Genomic DNA, 18,811 nt, shown 5'->3' on the forward strand with positions numbered 1-18,811 from the left:
TGCCGCGGCCCATGAGCATCAGCTGGCGCCGCCATCTATTTTTTTGATGAAAAAGCTTCCGTGAGCTTTCACCCGGAAAAGCTCACTGGAAGCACTTTTTCATCAAAAAAGATGGCGGCGCCCAGCAAACCAGCTGCCCAGTAGGACTTGTTCCACGGACTAGTACCGGTCCGCGGACCGGTGGTTGGGGACCCGTGTTACTGAACTGTTTTTTGATACTGGACTTTGATATTTGGATTATCCCTGGACTGAAAACTGACTGCTATACCTGTGAAAGACTTGGACTGCTTATCTTGGACTGTGCCTAAATCTTTATTGGAAGTAAAAAACCTACATTTACTGTAAGTGTATCTGTGTGCTGTCTGTGTGTTATTCTTCCCTACTGTCACTACGTCTCCCTGTGTGCGCTCATTCTCCTAACGGGGAATTACCTCAACACTGGTTATGGGCCAGGCACAGATAATTGAGAGTTAGTGTGAATACACAGTACTGTATACAGACAGCTGTTTACTGATTAATTGTGGGTTACTATCCTAGTAAAGATGGCACAAGACACTTCAACAAGTCTATCACTGATAACCCGGTTGGATGGAACAAACTATGTTTCCTGGTCTATGAAGTGCAGTCTACTTCTGTGTAGAGAAGGTTTATGGAATGTAGTTCAAGGTCCACCGGATGTAAATGCTTGGGATCCAGAAAATGAGGACGATGCCAAGAAGCTTGCTGACTTTGAACAGAACAACGAACGAGCTCTTTGTATAATTGGACTAACACTGAGTGACCAGCAGCTAGTCCATATTCATGGAGAAGAGTCTGCTGCTAGGTGTTGGGAGAATTTGAAGAGGATTTATGTTCGTGACACTGTAGGTGCACACATACATCTTACACGTAAACTGTTTAGAGCACGTCTTCTGAAAGGTGGAGATATGTTAGCTCATTTGAACTTCATGAAAAGAACTTTTCAAGAGCTACATGAAAAGGAACTGATATTTTCAGAGGTGCATCAAGTTTACATCATTCTTTCCTCAAAGTTATGATGATTACGTATCTTCACTGGAAGTCCTGCCCAGAGATGAACTGACATTAACTGACATAACCAGAAGGTTGTTAGAAGAAGCAAGACAGCTGGATAGGGACCAATTGAAGAAGGAACAACCACAAGAAGAGAATTTGTCTTCAACTGCCTATACTGTTAGGAAATGTTTTTCTTGTGGGGCTAGAGGACATATAGCTAAATTCTGTAAGAAGGGAAAACAACAGAATACTGGCAAACACCAGAAGGCCAAAAAGAATGTTAGTTTAGCTATGTCTAGCAATTCAACTGTAAACCATGATTTGTGGGTTGTTGATAGTGGAGCATCACAATGCATTACTAAAGATAGAGAAAGGTTTGTAAAGATGTCCATGAGTAAACAACATGTATCATTGGCAAATGGATGGAAGATGAAAGCATCTGGTAAAGGTACTGTATATTGTTCTTGTATAAATGAATATTTAACTATGTTATATAATATATAATGTTATGTATCTAAACTAAAATTTAATTTGCTATCAGTAAGGGCTTTAGTTAATCTTGGTTATGTAGTAACCTTTAGGGGAGATAATTGTATAATAGAGTAAGAGGGTAAAAGTGTTACTGCTACTTTAGAGAATGATTTATATGTGATACATGATGACCAGTTGAAGATGGCTAACTCGGTTTATAACAATGTTAAGCCACATGATGAATGTATACATTTACTGCATAGATGTCTAGGGCACATTAATTTCAAAATGCTCAAACAAACTGTTGAATTGTCAGAGGGAGTAAAATTGAAACCCTTTAGCAAGTATTTAAACTGTAATGCTTGTAGTCAAGAGAAAAGTAAGGTTACTCCTGCAAACAGACTTAATGGGTTTAAGACCAAAGAACCTTGAGAGGTTGTGTTTGCTGACATAATTGGTCCTAAGAAACCTAGTTTGGGAGGTGCCTGCTATATTTTGAGTATTATGGACCATTACTCACGATATGGTTTCTGCTATCTTATGAAAAACAAAACAGAAACATTCCAACATTTCTTTAACTGACTAAGGTTTGCTGAGAGAAAAATGAAAAGTAAAGTAATTACTTTAGTTACTGATAATGGGACTGAGTTTGTTAACAAAAGATTCCAAACTATGTTAAAATTGGCTGGTGTTGAACATAAACGTTCTGCACATTACAGACCACAACATAACTCGTTTGTAGAACGAAGAGGGAAAACATTACAAGCCATGGCTCACGCTATGTTATTTGATTCAGGTTTGCCTGAAACACTGTGGGGTGAAGTCATAATGTGTAGCAGCCGTGTGTTAAACATTGTAGTTAACACAACAACTGGTGAATTGCCATTCACTTGTTGGCATGGCAGAAAACCAAATTTAAGTTACCTACACACATTTGGAGCATCAGTATGGGTGCATATTCCCTCACAAATAAGAATGAAAGGGCAACATAGAGCTAAGAAATTATTTTTTGTGGGTTATGAGGCCAACCATAGATCATTTAGATTTTGGGATCAAGGCACCGCTCATGTTTATTGTTGCACTAGTGCAAAATTTCTTGAGTACCTTGGGTGGGATAAACTGGAACAGGAATCAAGCAATGATATCATTATTGACACCCAAATAGTCCCTAAAGATAAAATAAGTAAACCACAAATAGCCATTAAAGAGGAAGAACAGGAGGAAGTAGGAGAACAGGCACAGGAAGAGATAGAAGAACAGGAACAGGTGGAACAGGTGAGTCCACCAGTAAGCCCTGTATTACCTAGACGTTCAACCCGAGTAACACGACCACCTGATAGATATCAGGCTAGTGTTGTATGCCAACTGAATAAAGTTCCAAGTAATTATAATGAACTAAAACTATATCCTGCTAAGGATCAGGCTGCTTGGCAGGAAGCAATGGATAAGGAACTGAAATCCTTAAAAAGACTGGATGTATACGAAAACGTTAAGTTACCACCAGGTAAACATGCCATAGGATGTAAATGGATGCATAAGCTTAAGAGGTGTGGAGCATATCTGTGTGCTGTGTGCATGTTATTCTTCACTACTCTCACTACGTCTCCCTGTATGCGCTCATTCTCCTAACGGGGAATTACCTCAACAAGAGGGATTCACTTAACAACGGGGGCCCCTGAAAGGTCACCCAATGAGGCCCAATGCCAACTCGTAAAGCATTCCTAGGCCTGTTTTAGAGTTGCCATGAACTAGAGCGGTGGGTGGGAAGGAAGATTGAAGGAGAAGGGCAGCAGTTTAACACGAGAAGTACATCGCAACACTTATCTTAGAAACAATCTAACCTAGGCTAACTTCTGCCTGTGAAAATCCTAATTGGAGAATGTGATTGTCTTGTGGTTCGCCAGCAGCAGGTGCAGATGGCTGAGGTCTCGGAGAGTGAGGACTCCGATGAGGGGCCTGTGTGTGATGCAGGGATGGGGCCAGGACCATCAGGAAGTGGGGTGCTGCCTTCAGAGATTGTGGAGGCTGGCAGCAGTGAGGAAGAGGCCCCCAAGGAGCCTGTGCCCAGTGCACATGTGCACAGGGCTGCTCGAAGGAAAGAGCAGCTGCAGTAGCACAAGTGACTCGGGAGTAAGGCTGCAAGGTGATGGCCCCTCCCTTAAGGGATAAAAGCCAGCTGAGAAACCGGAGTTCTTTGCAGGAAGCAAAGAAGCTTTTGCACTCAAGCCTTGTGGATGTTCGGACCCTCTTAGTTTGTGTTTGGAGACTCTTTGTGTTGGAATTATTGCTTAGTAACTTTATCTGGTGTTCTTGGCAGCCTTGCAAAAGCTTGGCAAGGCTTGATCTTATCAGAGACAATTAGTCTGAAACAGCCTTTTAACCGGGAAGGAATGAAATTCATAAAGAATCATTAAAAGGTTTTGCTGTTACCTCTGTCTGGTGTTTGTTTCCTTGGAACAAGGTTTGGGTCAGAACAGATTGATGACACCCAGCTCCGTGAACGTGCTTTGTTGGAGAATCTGATTTATGACACACCCAGGAGGAAAGGGAGGAAACAAGGTCACAGGTGACTGTCAATTACGTAGGCCAGAGTCGGATTCATACAGGTAATACTGGACATGTTGCTCTTAATAAATCTTTTGCTTTCTTTGGAAGTTTGGCTCAAGGCTCAAGGCTTAATTAGGGCAATAGACAGAATCCTGACACCCAACACATTTGACCAACGTGTGTCACTTTGCGATGCCAAATTCAGGTTCCGCGGCAGTCGTATGCTGAGGATTCCCTGTCGCGGGGTTGCTCAGCCTCAGCTGGGGGATGCTGTTCTGACCCAAACCTTGTTCCAAGTAAACAAACACCAAACAGAGATAAAAACAAAACCTTTTAATGCTTCTCTGCCAATTCCGTTCCTTCCCAGTTAAAAGGCTGTTTCAAAATAATTGTCTCTGATAAGAACAAGCCTTGCCAAGGTGGTGCAAGGCTGCCAAGAACACTAGATAAAGCTACTAAGATGTACTTCCAACACAAAGAGTCTCGAAACACCAATCAAGAACTATCAAACTTCCACAAGGCTTGAAGTGCAAGAACTTCCTTGCTTCCTGCAAAGAATACCGGTCTCTCAGGCTGGCTTTTATCCCTTAAGGGAGGGGCCATTACCTTGCAGCCTTACTCCCGAGTCGCCCATGCTGCTGCAGCTGCTCTTTCCTTCGAGCAGCCCTGCTTGTACGCGTGCTGGGCACGGGCTCCTCGGGGGCTTCTTCCTCCCTGCTGCCAGCCTCCACAATCTCCCAATGGATTTTGTCCCCTTCCTGTGTTGTGTGAACCAGCTATAAGGTCCCCTTCCAATGTTGGTCTGTGGAGTCTACAATTTGTGTCCTGTCAGCACCCTTTCCTTCCTCCTTAGCCCACCCAGAAACCCACCTTTCCCGCAACCCAACAACTCCAGACGCAGGAAGATGCCATTGTGGAAGTCGTGGGGCAGGAGACGCACGTGTCGGGCATGCACCATGCGCTGGAAGGTCCGGGCCACGGGGGTCGAGTCGTCAGAGTTGCCTTGGAAGAGCTGGGGAGGAAAAGACAAGAGACACGGAGTTTTTGGCGGAGTGTTAAGGCACCCAGCTAGAAACTGGGAGACAGGGAGTTCTAGTCCTGCTTTATGCATGAACGCCAGCTGGGTGACTTTGCACCAATCAGCGAGTAAAAGTGAGTTCTAGTTCCACCTTAGGCATAAAAACCAACTGAGTGACTTTGGGCCAGTCACCAGGAGACGGGGAGTTCTAGCCCCACCTTACACATGAAAGCCAGGTGGGTGACTTTGGCCCAATCACCAGGAGACGGGGAGTTCTAGTCCCACCTTAGCAGAGGGTTGGACTAGAAGTCCTGGGAGGTCTCTTCCGACTCTCTTATTCTGTGATTCTGTAAGGGCCTGCTGTTCGATGTGGGTTGGGTTGGACTAAATGACCTCCAAGGTCCCCTCCAACTCTGTTATTCTATGATTGTGTGTCTTCTGCTCGAGCAGGGGGTTGGACTAGAAGACCTCCGAGGTCCCTCCCAACTCTGTCATTCTACTTTGTCTCTTGTCCCCAGCTTGCCCTGAACTCCGCAGGTTGCCCTCGATCAAATTGTCCCATCTCGGGTCTGTCGGGAAGCCGTCGCCTGGGGGCTTCCTGAGACGGAGGAGGTGCAATCCCAGTCCACTCCTCCAAGGAGGTTTACAGGCCAGGGTGGGACTCAAAGATCCCAACAACTGGTTCCTCTACCTGGTGGCTGGGTGGGCGTGGCCAGGGTGGGCATGGCCTACCTGAAAACTTCCAGGAGGGCCATTTTTCGCCTTCCCCAGAGTCCGGAGGCTTCCTCAGGTCTCTGGGAGGGAGAAAATGGCATCCCCTGGACTCCTGAGGTCCTCCAGAAGGCAGAAACAGACCTGTTTCCAGACTTCCAGTACTTCCGGAGGGCTGTTTTTTGCCTTCCCCAGAGTCCAGAGGCTTCCCACGGGCCTCTGGGAGGGAGAAAACAGCCTCCCCCAGGCTCCTGAGGCCTCCCAGGAAACAGGCCTCTTTACAGACTTCTGGTACTTCCGGGAGAGCTGTTTTTGGCCTCCCCAGAGTCTGGAGGCTTTCCTCGGGTCTCTGGGAGGGGAGAAATGGCCTCTCCCAGGCTCCAGACCTGTTTCCAGACTTCCGGTATGGCTGTTTTTCTTCCTCTTGGAGCCTCCATGCAGACTCTGCACTTACCTGTATCCAAAATGTGCCATGTGGGTCATGGAGACTCCTGGGAGGGGTGGGGAGAGGTGGGTGGGGACAGCTGGTCAGTTCAACTACCAGTTCAGCAAACCAGATGTAAATTTAACATCTGGTTCGCCCAAACTGGCCCGAACCAGCTGAATCCCACTCCTGCTTACAGGCCAAGCCTTGGACCTTGGACTTGGCACCCACTTCCAGCAGGAGCTCTCTCCTCACCTTCGGTTCAGGCCTGGCACTCCTGGAGACCTCTTGGTAGTCGTGCCATCTCACACCATCCAGGCTGAACCGGAGGAAGAAGCTAGTCACGTAGGCGTCGGAGGTCCCTGCTCCTTGGATCACGACTCCTGGGGAAGATGGAGGGAAATCGATGAATGTCCAGGAAATTCCAGATGCTTGGATGCCTGCAATGGCAGAGGCATCCGGCAAGCATGATGGGGAACCTCAAGATAGAGGATTTCTGCAACACACACACACACACAGAGGAAGGGAGGGACAGGGAGAGGGGGGGAGAGGGAGAAGGAGAGAGAGAGGAAGAGAGAGAAGGAGAGAGGGGAGGGGGAGACTGGGGAGGGGAGAGGGAGACAGGGAAAGAGAAAAGGAGAGAGGGGAGGGGGAGACAGGGAGAGAGGGGGGAGAGAAAGAGAAGGGAGGGAGAGGGAGAAAGAGGGAGAGAGAAGAGAGGGGAGAGGGGGAAAGGGGATGAGAGGGAGAGAGAAGGAGAGAGGGGAAGAGGGAGGGAGAGAGAGGGAGAGAGAGAAAGAGAAAGAGAGAAGGAGACCTATTTCCTATTTTACTTCGGTTTCAACCAAAAACTCTTCGTGGAGCTTCAAGGGAAGTCTGCAACTGGCGATGAGGTAAAAAAAGAACTGGCCACAGGAAGATGCCCCATTCCGTCTAGACCCGGCACTTACCTGTCAGGTTCCTGGGCTCCCTCAAATCCACTTGGAGGAAGGGAGGCCGAGAGAGCAGCTCCGGATAAACCTCTGCCGGAGGGGCCCAACCCTGCAAGTCGGCCCCGGGCAACAGGAGTCCCAGCCGAGCGGCATGGGCCGGGTTCTCCGGCTGTTGGGCGGAAGCGGTGAAGCTGGCGTCTGGAAGGGAGGCGATGCCCAGGGGGCCATAGCAGAGATCTGTGCAGGCGGAAGACAGTCGAGGGGGCAGGAATATGGTCAGACCAGAACCATGTGTGGCACAGGGTTTCCCACACAAAGGGCAACATGGGACGTGGCCTTCCTTACCGCCGAACGGAGGCAGGGGGTATGTGCTGAGTGGAGGACCTGTGGGGTAGAGTGGGGAGCTGGCTCGGGTGGTCCCCAGGGGTCCCAGAGGCAGAGTGCTGGGGGCGGCGGTCCGGTTCTCCCCTGAAACACAGCACAGAGGCATTCGACAGGGTAGAATGGAATGGAATGGAATGGAATAGGAATGGAATAGAATAGAATAGAATAGAATAGAATAGAATAGAATAGAATAGAATAGAATAGAATAGAATAGAATAGAATAGGAATTCAGAATAGAATAGAATAGGAATTTAGAATAGAATAGGAATTCAGAATAGAATAGAATAGAATAGGAATTCAGAATAGAATAGAATAGAATAGGAATTCAGAATAGAATAGGAATTCAGAATAGAATAGGAATTCAGAATAGAATAGAATAGGAATTTAGAATAGAATAGGAATTCAGAATAGAATAGAATAGGAATTTAGAATAGAATAGGAATTCAGAATAGAATAGAATAGAATAGAATAGAATAGAATAGAATAGGAATTCAGAATAGAATAGAATAGAATAGGAATTCAGAATAGAATAGAATAGAATAGAATAGAACAGAATAGGAATTTGGAATAGAATAGGAATTCAGAATAGAATAGGAATTTAGAATAGAATAGGAATTCAGAATAGAATAGGAATTCAGAATAGAATAGAATAGGAATTTAGAATAGAATAGGAATTCAGAATAGAATAGAATAGGAATTTAGAATAGAATAGGAATTCAGAATAGAATAGAATTCAGAATAGAATAGAATAGGAATTTAGAATAGAATAGAATTCAGAATAGAATAGAATAGAATAGAATAGAATAGAATAGAATAGAATAGGAATTCAGAATAGAATAGGAATTCAGAACAGAATAGAATAGAATAGGAATTTAGAATAGAATAGGAATTCAGAATAGAATAGAATAGAATAGAATAGAATAGAATAGAATAGAATAGAATAGAATAGAATAGGAATTCAGAATAGAATAGAATAGGAATTCAGAATAGAATAGAATAGAATAGGAATTCAGAATAGAATAGAATAGAATAGAATAGAATAGAATAGAATAGAATAGAATAGAATAGGAATTCAGAATAGAATAGAATAAGAATTTAGAATAGAATAGGATTCAGAATAGAATAGAATAGGAATTCAGAATAGAATAAGAATTTAGAATAGAATAGGAATTCAGAATAGAATAGAATAGGAATAAAATATAATAGGAATTCAGAATGGAATAGAATAGGAATAGAATAGAATAGGAATAGAATAGGAATTCAGAATAGGAATAGAATAGAATAGGAATTCAGAATAGAAAAGAATAGGAATTCAGAATAGAATAGAATAGAATAGAATAGAATAGAATAGAATAGAATAGAATAGAATAGAAGATAGGATAATATAGGAATACAATAGGAATTCAGAATAGAATAGAATAGGAATTTAGAATAGAATAGAATAGGAATAGAATAGAACAGAATAGGAATTTAGAATAGAATAGGAATTCAGAATAGAATAGAATAGGAATTTAGAATAGATTAGAATAGGAATAGAATAGAATAGAATAGAATAGAATAGAATAGAATAGAATAGGAATTTAGAATAGAATAGGAATTCAGAATAGAATAGAATAGAATAGGAATTCAGAATATAATAGGAATTCAGAATAGAATAGAATAGAATAGAATAGGAGTTCAGAATAGAATAGAATAGGAATAGAATAGAACAGAATAGGATAGAAAATGAATAGCATAGCATAGCATAGAACAGAATAGTTGGCAACTCTAAAAAGACCATAGAAATATTTTATGAGTTGATACCACCAACTTCCCACCAACTCCAGACCCAGGTTCAGGTGGACCGATATTTGGGATGTTGTGTGAACACAGCTACTAGTAGTGAAGCAGGCTTTCAGAGGGGTGAGCTACTTCAACTCCCAGAATTCCCCAGCCGGCATGCTTTAAGAGGAGTGGACTTCAACTCCCAGAATGCCCCCACCCAGTATGCTTTAAGAGGGATGGATTTCCATTCCCAGCACACCAGGGGGACTTCTGGGAGTTGAAGTCCAAACATCATTAAAGCTAGTGAGATTGAGCAACGTTGTGTATTTCTACACAAATGTGACTCCCCACAGTGGCAACAATATACACAACATGTGCGATTGCTGCCCCACATCCTCCCTGCCCCCTTTAAGGACTTACCCCCTTCCGCGCAGTAACAGCAGGCGTCTGCTCGGCCCTTCACCAGCACCCGGCCCTGCCAGATGGAAGGAGGAGGTTCAGCCGAAGGATTGGATCCCTCGGGAGATTGAAGAAGAACCGAAGGGGGGCAGGCTTACCTCGGGGCAGCCCACTGCGCTGTAGGGACAGTACTGGGAGCACTGGACGGTGAGATTCGGCAAACACTGGCAGACTTGGCACTGGCCAGAACGCCAGCGGTCGCCGATGGCGTGAGTCCGGCCATGGTGCTCGCACTCTTCACACGGCTCCGTCTGGCATCTGCAACGGACGTGGAGGAGACACCTTTTGACCCACACGAGGTAGCCAAGAGGGGCAGAGTGGAAGGCATGTACCCAGAGGTGGGATTCAGCAGTTCAAGCTAGTTCAGGTGAACCGGATGTTAAATTTATATCTGGTTCGCTGAACCGGTAGTTGAACCGACTGGCTGGCCCCTCCCACACTGCCGCTTCCTTCCCAGGAGTCTCCACGCAGCCTGTTTTGGATGCAGGTAAGTGCAGGGACCATGCGGAAAACGGCAAAAAATGGCTCTCCCACCCAGAAATTCCAGAAGTCCGTGGTGTTTTTGAATGCTACTAGTTTATTGCGCCCAACACTGATACTCCTTTGTTTGGTCTTCTGTGTGGGATTGTGGGGGGGGGTTTGTCGGCTCACCTCCGGGCCTTGCGGTAAATGCCCCGGCACTGCCGCCCATTGCCATGCTTGATGGGGTTGTTGGGGCTCCGGAAGGACCACTGGATGCTCTGCACCCCACAGGGACCCAGACATTCACCCCACGGTGACCACGCCGACCAACCGCAGTTGACTGCAGAGCAAGAGTGAATAAATTTGGCATGGGGACCAAAGAGGAAGGGAAGGCGCCGCCCCAGGAATAAAAGCGGGAGGGAGCCCAACACGAAACTGACCGGTGCACTCCGGGTTCTGCCGGCAACGTTTCATCTGTCCTTCCTGGCAAGTGCAGATCCGGCAGTTGACTTTGACCAACTGGCCAGGCCAGTAGCGGACACCGGCCACTTGGCATGGGCACTCTCGTGGACGCACGCACTGCTGCTCGCTGTTCAAGACCAGGCCTTCTGGGCACCAGCATCCTTGCAGAGGAGAGAATAAGGGGATAACCGTAACAGCAGAGTAACAGACTAGCAGAACGACAGGAGAGTAGAATGACAGAATAGCACTGAATAACTGAGTCACAAAATGGCAGAACAGAATAGCAGAATGACAGAATAATGAGATGGCAGAATTGGGAGTGGGATTCTGCCGGTTCGGACCGGTTTGGGTGAACTGGTAGTTCTGGCAATTAAATGATCCCGCCCACCCAACCCTGCCCTAGCGTGTCTTATATTTCTGTGTTTTGCAGTTCAGCTGATTCATGGCTGTGCCTCCGCTGTTTTATTCAATGGGGCTGCAGCAGAAGGTAACTTTTAGAGCTGAAAATGAGTACCGAACTGGTTGTTACACTGGCTGAATCCCATCACCAGGCAGAATAGCAGAATGTCAGAATGACAGAATAGGAGAATGTCAACAAAGCAGAACACAATAACACAATGACAAAATGACAGAATAACAGAACAGCAGAATAGCAGACTAACGGGATGACAGAATAACAATAGCAGAGCAACAGAAGCACAGAATTGCAGAACAACAGAACAGCAGAATGTCAGACTAATGGGATGGCAGAATAACAAAATAGTAGAACAATAGAACATAGCAGAATGTCCGAATAGCAGAACAGAATAACAAAATGACAGAATGGCAGAACAGAACAGCAGAATAATAGAATAACGGGATGGCAGAATATCAATAGCAGATCAACAGAACCACAGAATTACAGAATGACAAAATAGCAGAACAGAATAGCAGAAAGTCAGGAGAGCAAAACAGAATAACAGAATGTCAGCAAAATGACAGAATAGCAGAACAGAACAGCAGAATGTCAGACGGATGGCAGAACAACAAAATAGCAGAACAATAGAATAATAGAATTGCAGAATGACAGAATAGCAGAATGTCTAGCCCCGTTTCATCACTTCTGGTATTGTTGGGAAAACAGGAAGTGATGAAACGGGGCTAGTTTTCGGCCTGCAAAGCCTGCAGAAGCCTTCCTCAAGACTCTGGGAGGCTGAAAAAGGCCTCAACATGGCCTAAAATCAGCTGTGAGGTGCGCGCTTGCACAGTGAGGTAAGTTTGCCTGCAGCTCACGTGGCAGCACAAATGGCTCTGCGTGCCATGTGTGGCACACGTGCCATAGGTTTGCCATCATGGGACTAACCGATCGATAGAATCAGGGATGGGCTGCTACCGATTCGCACTGGTTCCAGCGAATGGGTACAAACGACTATGAGTTGGCCCCACCCACCCACCCCTGCTCAATCCTCTCTCACATTTCCTTCGTTTACAGCTTAGCTGATTCACGCAGCAAAGTGGATTGCTGCACCTCGGCTGTTCTACTTACCGGGAGAAGGTTCGAAGGTGAGCCAGAGAGGTTCAAAAGGGGCGTTTATTGAATGCTGCAATGCGCAATGCACGCACTCACAAAGCCGGTTGCTCAACCGGTTGCAGCGCACCACTGGATAGAATTATGGAACAGCAGAATGAACAGAATAACAGAGAGTTGGAAGAGACTCTGGAGGTCTTCCAGTCCAGGGGTCACCAACCTTTTGGACCTCAGGGACCACCAAACTCATAATTTTAAAGCCTGGGGGCCACTAATATGAATTTTGACTGAGGGTGGCTTGCTGACGTTGGTGGGAGGGAGGGAGGGAGGGAGGGGGAGAGAGAGAGAGAGAGAGAGAGAGAGAGAGAGAGAGAGAGAGAGAGAGAGAGAGAGAGAGAGATCCGATCTAACCCCCCTCTCTTTCTCTCACACACACAAACACACAGAGGCACAGGTGGGATTCAAATTTCTTAACAACCGGTTCTGTGGGTGTGGCCTAATTTGTGGGTGTGGCTTGGTGGTCATGCGACTGGCTGGTCATGGCTTGTATGTCAATATTATAAATATTTATGTCAATATTGAACTTTTTATCTAAAAAAGAGCAACTTTTACCCAAAATCAGGCAAAGCAGGCAGGCAGATTGAGTTGTTCACAGAATCAAAGATTCCCTCAGAGATCTGTGTTTCTGCCATTGGCTGCCTGAGTCTGCACTGAATAATAGAACCTTCAGTCCTAAGGAAGGTTCGGCTCTGCTTAGAGCCAAAGATTTAAAGACTAGCTAGAAAGCAAGAAATCCAACCATTTCCTGCTTCCTAGCTAATCTAAATCTCCCGGCACAGCAGAACCGATGATGGTCAGAAAAATAGCAACTTAGCAGGCAAGTTTGCTGGGTAAGGAGTGAGTGGGCAGGGAGGGTTCCTGTGGGCCATGTGGGCGGTGCAGCCTTGTGTTCCCGCACAGCCTGGATTAATTGCTTTGGGGGAGTGCTCTGGGGGTGACATTTCTCTGTGGACCACCAAAATTTTCTTGCGGACCACCAGTGGGCTGTGGCCCACCGGTTGGCGACCAATGTTCTAGTCCAACTCCCTTGATCAAGCGGGACAAATGGGTATAATCTATCCAGACTTTTAGCAGATTCTCCGGACGCATGAGTCTAGCACGCCACTGACGGACACCAAAAACGTATACCGACCAAGTACCCAGACATTCAGCTACCCACTTACCTGGTCGGCAAGGCCTGTCCTTCCGGCATCTTGTACGGCTGGAGAGCTCAGTGCAGGAGGTGGGACACGGGGCACACTTCTGGCTCACCAACTCCCCCGGGCAAGTGGAGGCATTGAGACAGTCCTCGCGTTGACACAACTCTGCCAAGAGAGGAAGCGGGCCAATATTTAAATCAAATCAGAATCAATCGATCAATCAGAAGACAGCTGGAAGGGACCTTGGAGGTCTTCTAGTCCAGCCCCTTGCTCAAGCAGGAGAACCTCTATCATTTGAGACAAGGGACGGTCCGGTCTCTTCTTAAAAACCTCCAGTGATGGAGCACCCACAATGTCTGGGTGGCAAGCGGTTCCAGAGGTTAATTGTTCTCACTGTTGGGAGGGTGGGAGGGAGGGAGAAAGGGAGGAAAAAGAAGGAAGGAAAAGATGGAGGAAGGAAGGGGGAAAGAATGGAATGAAGGAAAAAAGGAAGGAAGGAGGAAGGAAGAAAAGAAGGAACGAAGGAAGAGAGGGAGGGAGAAAGGAAGGAAGGAAGGAAAAGATGGAGGGAGGGAGGGGGAAGATGGAACGAAGGAAAGAAGGAAAGAAGGGAGGGAGGGAGGGAGAAAGGAAGGAAGGAAGGAAAAGATGGAGGGAGGGAGGGGAAGATGGAACGAAGGAAAGAAGGAAAGAAGGGAGGGAGGGAAGGAGGAAGGGAAGGAGGGAGGAAAGAAGGAACAAAAGAATGGAAGGGAGGGAGAGGGACGTGGGAAAGGATGGAAGGAAGGAAGAGAGGGAGGGAGAGTAAGATGGAGGGACGTTCTGGCAGCAAGCTGTTCAGTCAGTTAGTTGTCCTAGTTGTGTTTCTTTGTGTTAATCAGAATAACAGAGTTGGAAGGGACCTTGTAGAACATCTAGTCCAACCCCCTCCACCCAAGCAGGAGACCCTACACCTATTTCTAACAGATGGCCATCCAGACTCTTCTCGAAGGCTTCCAGGGAGGGAGCTCCCACAACTTCCGAAGGCAAAAAGCAGACACAAATGGTCCTATTTTGTGTTCATTGTCACAGTTTGTGTCGGGCAGAGCCCAGCCTCAGCATGGAGGCGTGTCCTGTCATTCTGCAGGACGACCAATACAGTTAGTCCTCGAGTTACGACCCCCAATTGAGGCCCAACTTTCTGTTGCTTAAGTGTTATTGAATTGAGGAGGATGAAAACTAGCATGCAGGGGCAGAGGGGGCTTTTCACCCGAGCCACGACAATCAGGACCTTGAGGGTCTCATGGTTCAGCTTGGGCAGGTGGGGTTGGACTAGATGACCTACAAGGTCCCTTCCAACTCTGATGATCTGTTATCTGTTATGTCTGTGATGGCTCGTTTTCATTCCCAGCCGGAATTAAGCTCAAACAGTTTCCCGAGATAAGCACCCACCTTTCAGTTCTGCGAAGTGCTGCCAAAAGCAGAAGTATCAAATGAACTAGAAAAGAAACCAACTGAAGTACAGACAGCTTCAAGGATGATTCGGAACCAATCGAACTACTTTGCTTCCCGCAAAGGTTTTGTCATCTTGGCCTGACTTTTATCCCTGAGAGGAGGGGCAATCACCTCCCAGCCTTTTGTCTCAGCTGCTCTCGCCTTCTGGCAGCTCTGTGCACACACGCACACTGGGAACAGGCTCCCCTGGGTCCTCTGCCTCGCTGCTGCCAGACTCCAAAGGCTCCGGAGGCAGCACCCCACTCCCAGGTGGTCCTGGCCCCATCTCTGTATCGGACGTAGGAGCCTCATCCGAGTCCTCCTCAGACTACTGGACTGGTCCCCGTTCTTCCCTGCTGTCCGATTGACTGCTGCCCTCTGTGCCATCTGCCAGCGAACTCCAATACTTAAGTGAGACATTAGTTGAGGGAGTTTTGCCCCCCATTTTATGACCTGTCTTGCCAGGTCATAAATCGTTTCACAAATCACTGCAATTGATTGTACAGAAGTGAATCTGGCTCCCCCCCCATTGACTTTACTTCTCATGAGGTCACAAAAGGGGATCACACTGCCACCGTCATAAACAGGAGTTGCCAAACTCTGGATTTTGATCGTGTGACCCCAAGAGGTGGGAAAACCGGTGTAAAGCCCTCTCCCCCCGGCGTCATCGCATCTTTGGATACTGAACAAAGAGTTGTTACATCAAGACTGGCTGTTAGTGACTGCCCCATCCCACTTTCCTGTCGCTTATTCGCCTATAATCTCCGACCAACTTACGGATCTCTATCGAACCAGCGGGTCCGTCCGGCCCTTCAGTACAGTGGCGGCCACCATTCTGGGATGGGAGGCATTCGCGGTGACGGACCACCACTCCACGGCAGTCCTCGGTGCAGTTGGACCATGTAGCCCATTCGCGCCACTGGCCGTCCACTTTTTGGGAGAGAGAGAGAGAGAGAGAATGAGGCGCTACCTAGGTCCCTGAGAATGAAGTATCTCCTACATCCATGATGGCGAACCTATGGCACGCAGAGCCATTTGTACTGGCACGTGAGCTGCAGGCAAAGTTACCTCACTGTGCATGTACACGCCTCACAGCTGATTTTCGGCTGGTTTGAGGCCTTTTTTGGCCTCCCAGAGGCTTGAGGAAGGCTTCTGCAGGCTTCTGCAGGCTTTGCGGGCAAAAACTAGGCCTCGTTTCATCACTTCCTGTTTTTCTGACAATACCGGAAGTGACAAAACGGGCTAGTTTTCAGCTTGAAAAGCCTGCAGAAGCCTTCCTTGAGCCTCTGGGAGGCTGAAAAAGGCCTCAAACTGGCTGAAAATCAGCTGTGAGGTGCAGTGCAGGTAAGGGGGTGGGGGGTGGGGGGATTGCGCGTGCATAGATAGGGGGCATGGGGGGGGCACGCATTGCCTTCTGGGTGCTGGCACATGAGTGCAAGCATGCAAGTGTGCACACAATTTTTGGCACAGGAGCCCAAAAAGGTTAGCCACCACTGTCCTACATCGAACGTGCCAGGAGCTACTATTCTTTTTTCTTTTTTAAAAAATGCACTTTATTAGTCTTTTGTATATTTTAAAAATAAATAAATAAATATGATGACGTTAACAGTTTTGCGATATCCATCTCATCCATTTCTATCCTTTGTGCATATTTACAAATATACACAATTTTGTGCGAATATATACATTTAATCTATAAGTTGCTTGTCTTTAATTCCTTCATTTTTTGTCTGTCTTAATTCGATCCAATTATACAATTTTCCCTAAATTCTGTAGTATTCAGACTGTTCTTTCTCTTGTACATTAAAGTCAATTTGTCTATTATCAGCACATGCCATTATTTTTTGAACAATCAGTTCATCCGAGGGTATGCAGTTGTGCTTCCAGCATGGAGTATAAGCTATTCTAGTGGCCGTTAAGATAGGTAATACGATATATTTTATATATTTTTTCCACATTTCTTTTTGAATATCCCTAACAGAAATAGTTCTGGTTCCAATTCTAACTTGTTCCTTAAGAATTTCTTTCAGCCCTTGTTTAATTTTAAGCCCATATTTCTGAGCTTCTGGACAGGACCACCACATGTGATAGAAGGTACCTTCCTTCTTTCTACATTTCCAACATGCTGGATTCATGTTGGGATATATCTTTGTTAGTTTATAATTTAGGTTCCAAATGCTTTCCCACTCTGTCAAATTTATATTATGTCCTATGTTTGGAGCCAAACTATCATACACCCCTTAACAAGGCGCTACGTGGTCTTCACGAGTCCCAAATCAGTCTAGTTTACTTTACTTTATTGTCATTGCACCTTGTACAACGAAATTAAATACCATCATCAGTGTACAATTTATGACTAGGAAAATAAAACACAAACACACCTCCTTCACATTCTATACACTGAATTGAAAATCCCTGATACTGCATGAATATTGCACTATACAGCAGAATTCAAAAGAGCTCCTGCCCTGGGATAGAAGCTGTTTTTCAGCCTATTTGCCCTTGTTTTTATTATTATCCTGTGTACCGTCTGCCAGATGGTAATAATTAAAAAAAAATCTTTGAGAATGTTTTGAACTTTCTTAAAGCTCTTCCAAAGAGGTGGGAGGGCAACCCAGGATCCTCTGGGCAATGACATTAACCCTCTGGAGTGCTTTCCTATCTGCCACAGTGCAATTGGCAAACCAGACACAGGTGCAGTAAGTTAAAATGCTCTCTCTGGTGCAGCGGTAAAAGGTCACCAGCAGTTTCTCATTCAATTGTTGTTTCCTGAGAAGCCTCAGGTAGTATAATCTCTGCTGGGCCCTTTTGACCAGGGCTGCAATGTGAGCCCCCCAGGTCAGGTCCTCTTTTAGGGTAACACCCAGAAACTTAACACTGGCCACTTGCTCCACTCGGTCTCCCTTGATAAGCAAGGGCTGGATGTCTGATCTGTTCCTTCTATATAGTCCACTATCAGCTCCTTGGTCTTATTGGTGTTGAGGACCAAATCAACAGTCTAAATTTGTGAGGGGAAAACCTCTTTTTATTTAGAAAGGCAGGAATTCACGGCATTCACTGACAAAGCTCCAGGTCACACATCCGTGGGCAGTGGTGGGATTCAACGGGTGTAACTACCAGTTTGTCCAAACCGGTCCATACTGGTTGAATCCCGACCCTGTCCGTGGGTGATTCACAAGCTGTTATATATGGAAATAACATATGTATTGCAAGTTACACCCGAGATAATGAAGAACAGAAGGGACTCCATCTTTGTTTAAGATGTGACCTTCTAGAATGATTATTGGTTATCTAACTGTATCTAACAAATATGTACTGTTTTGTGACTTGTTATGTTATAAAGTAAATGTCAGATTTTTGGCTGGAACATGGGGGTTGGCTCAAAGATATAAGAAGGAGATTCTAGGTCATTCTGACTTGAATGGAACTGGTTAATGACCCATTGTGTTCAGAAGAACATAACAGGAAGAAGCTGTGAGAACAAGGGTAGTTTCCAAAGAAAAGGAAACAGGTGGTACGCTATGGGTATGGTATAGGGAGATACATAGTTGGATAGATTGTGAACCCAGGAAAGGGGCAGACACTGCATATTTGAACGTATATAAACCCCAGTCTTCCTGGGGAAAATGTCTTCTACCATGAGCAGAATTCCCTTTTGCAAAAGCTTAATAATAAAGCTCTTTCATATTGTTCACTGTCTCTAGCTGTATTTTGTTATTATTGTCACACAGGCCATTGCAGTCTCTCAGTTCCCCACAGGGAGCCTCCATTAGCACTTCAGTCCCAACACAAAGAGTCCTAATCGACTTGGTTAGTGGCAATGAATTCCTAGCGAGGAATCTGCTGGAGGGAACTTTTCTGGAGCCTGAATGGATGCCTCCCACACCCCTCCTCCTTATATCCCCGCCAAGGAGGGGCTTGTGAACGTCTCCTTCTCTTCCTGGATAGCTGGGCCTCAGTCCTGCATTGCTCTCCTCTCTACAC

At 46.1% G+C, this 18,811-nt stretch overlaps 1 protein-coding gene across 1 annotated transcript in view; it reads right to left on the reverse strand.

The window, feature by feature from the left end:
- The window catches only part of SSPO (SCO-spondin), a 164,027-nt gene that overhangs the window by 93,658 nt on the left and 51,558 nt on the right, over nt 1-18,811 (reverse strand). The window contains 10 exon segments of the mRNA XM_087947289.1: nt 4,903-5,044; nt 6,471-6,568; nt 7,136-7,354; nt 7,463-7,585; nt 9,686-9,740; nt 9,823-9,982; nt 10,376-10,526; nt 10,627-10,809; nt 13,379-13,519; nt 15,605-15,757. Of these exon segments, the coding sequence (XP_087803415.1) occupies nt 4,903-5,044; nt 6,471-6,568; nt 7,136-7,354; nt 7,463-7,585; nt 9,686-9,740; nt 9,823-9,982; nt 10,376-10,526; nt 10,627-10,809; nt 13,379-13,519; nt 15,605-15,757 (1,425 nt within the window).

This window comes from Notechis scutatus, chromosome Z (genome assembly GCF_049901735.1).
Source record: "Notechis scutatus isolate UNSWTSFEM ecotype Mainland chromosome Z, rNotScu1.2, whole genome shotgun sequence".
NCBI classification, from domain to species: domain Eukaryota; kingdom Metazoa; phylum Chordata; class Lepidosauria; order Squamata; family Elapidae; genus Notechis; species Notechis scutatus.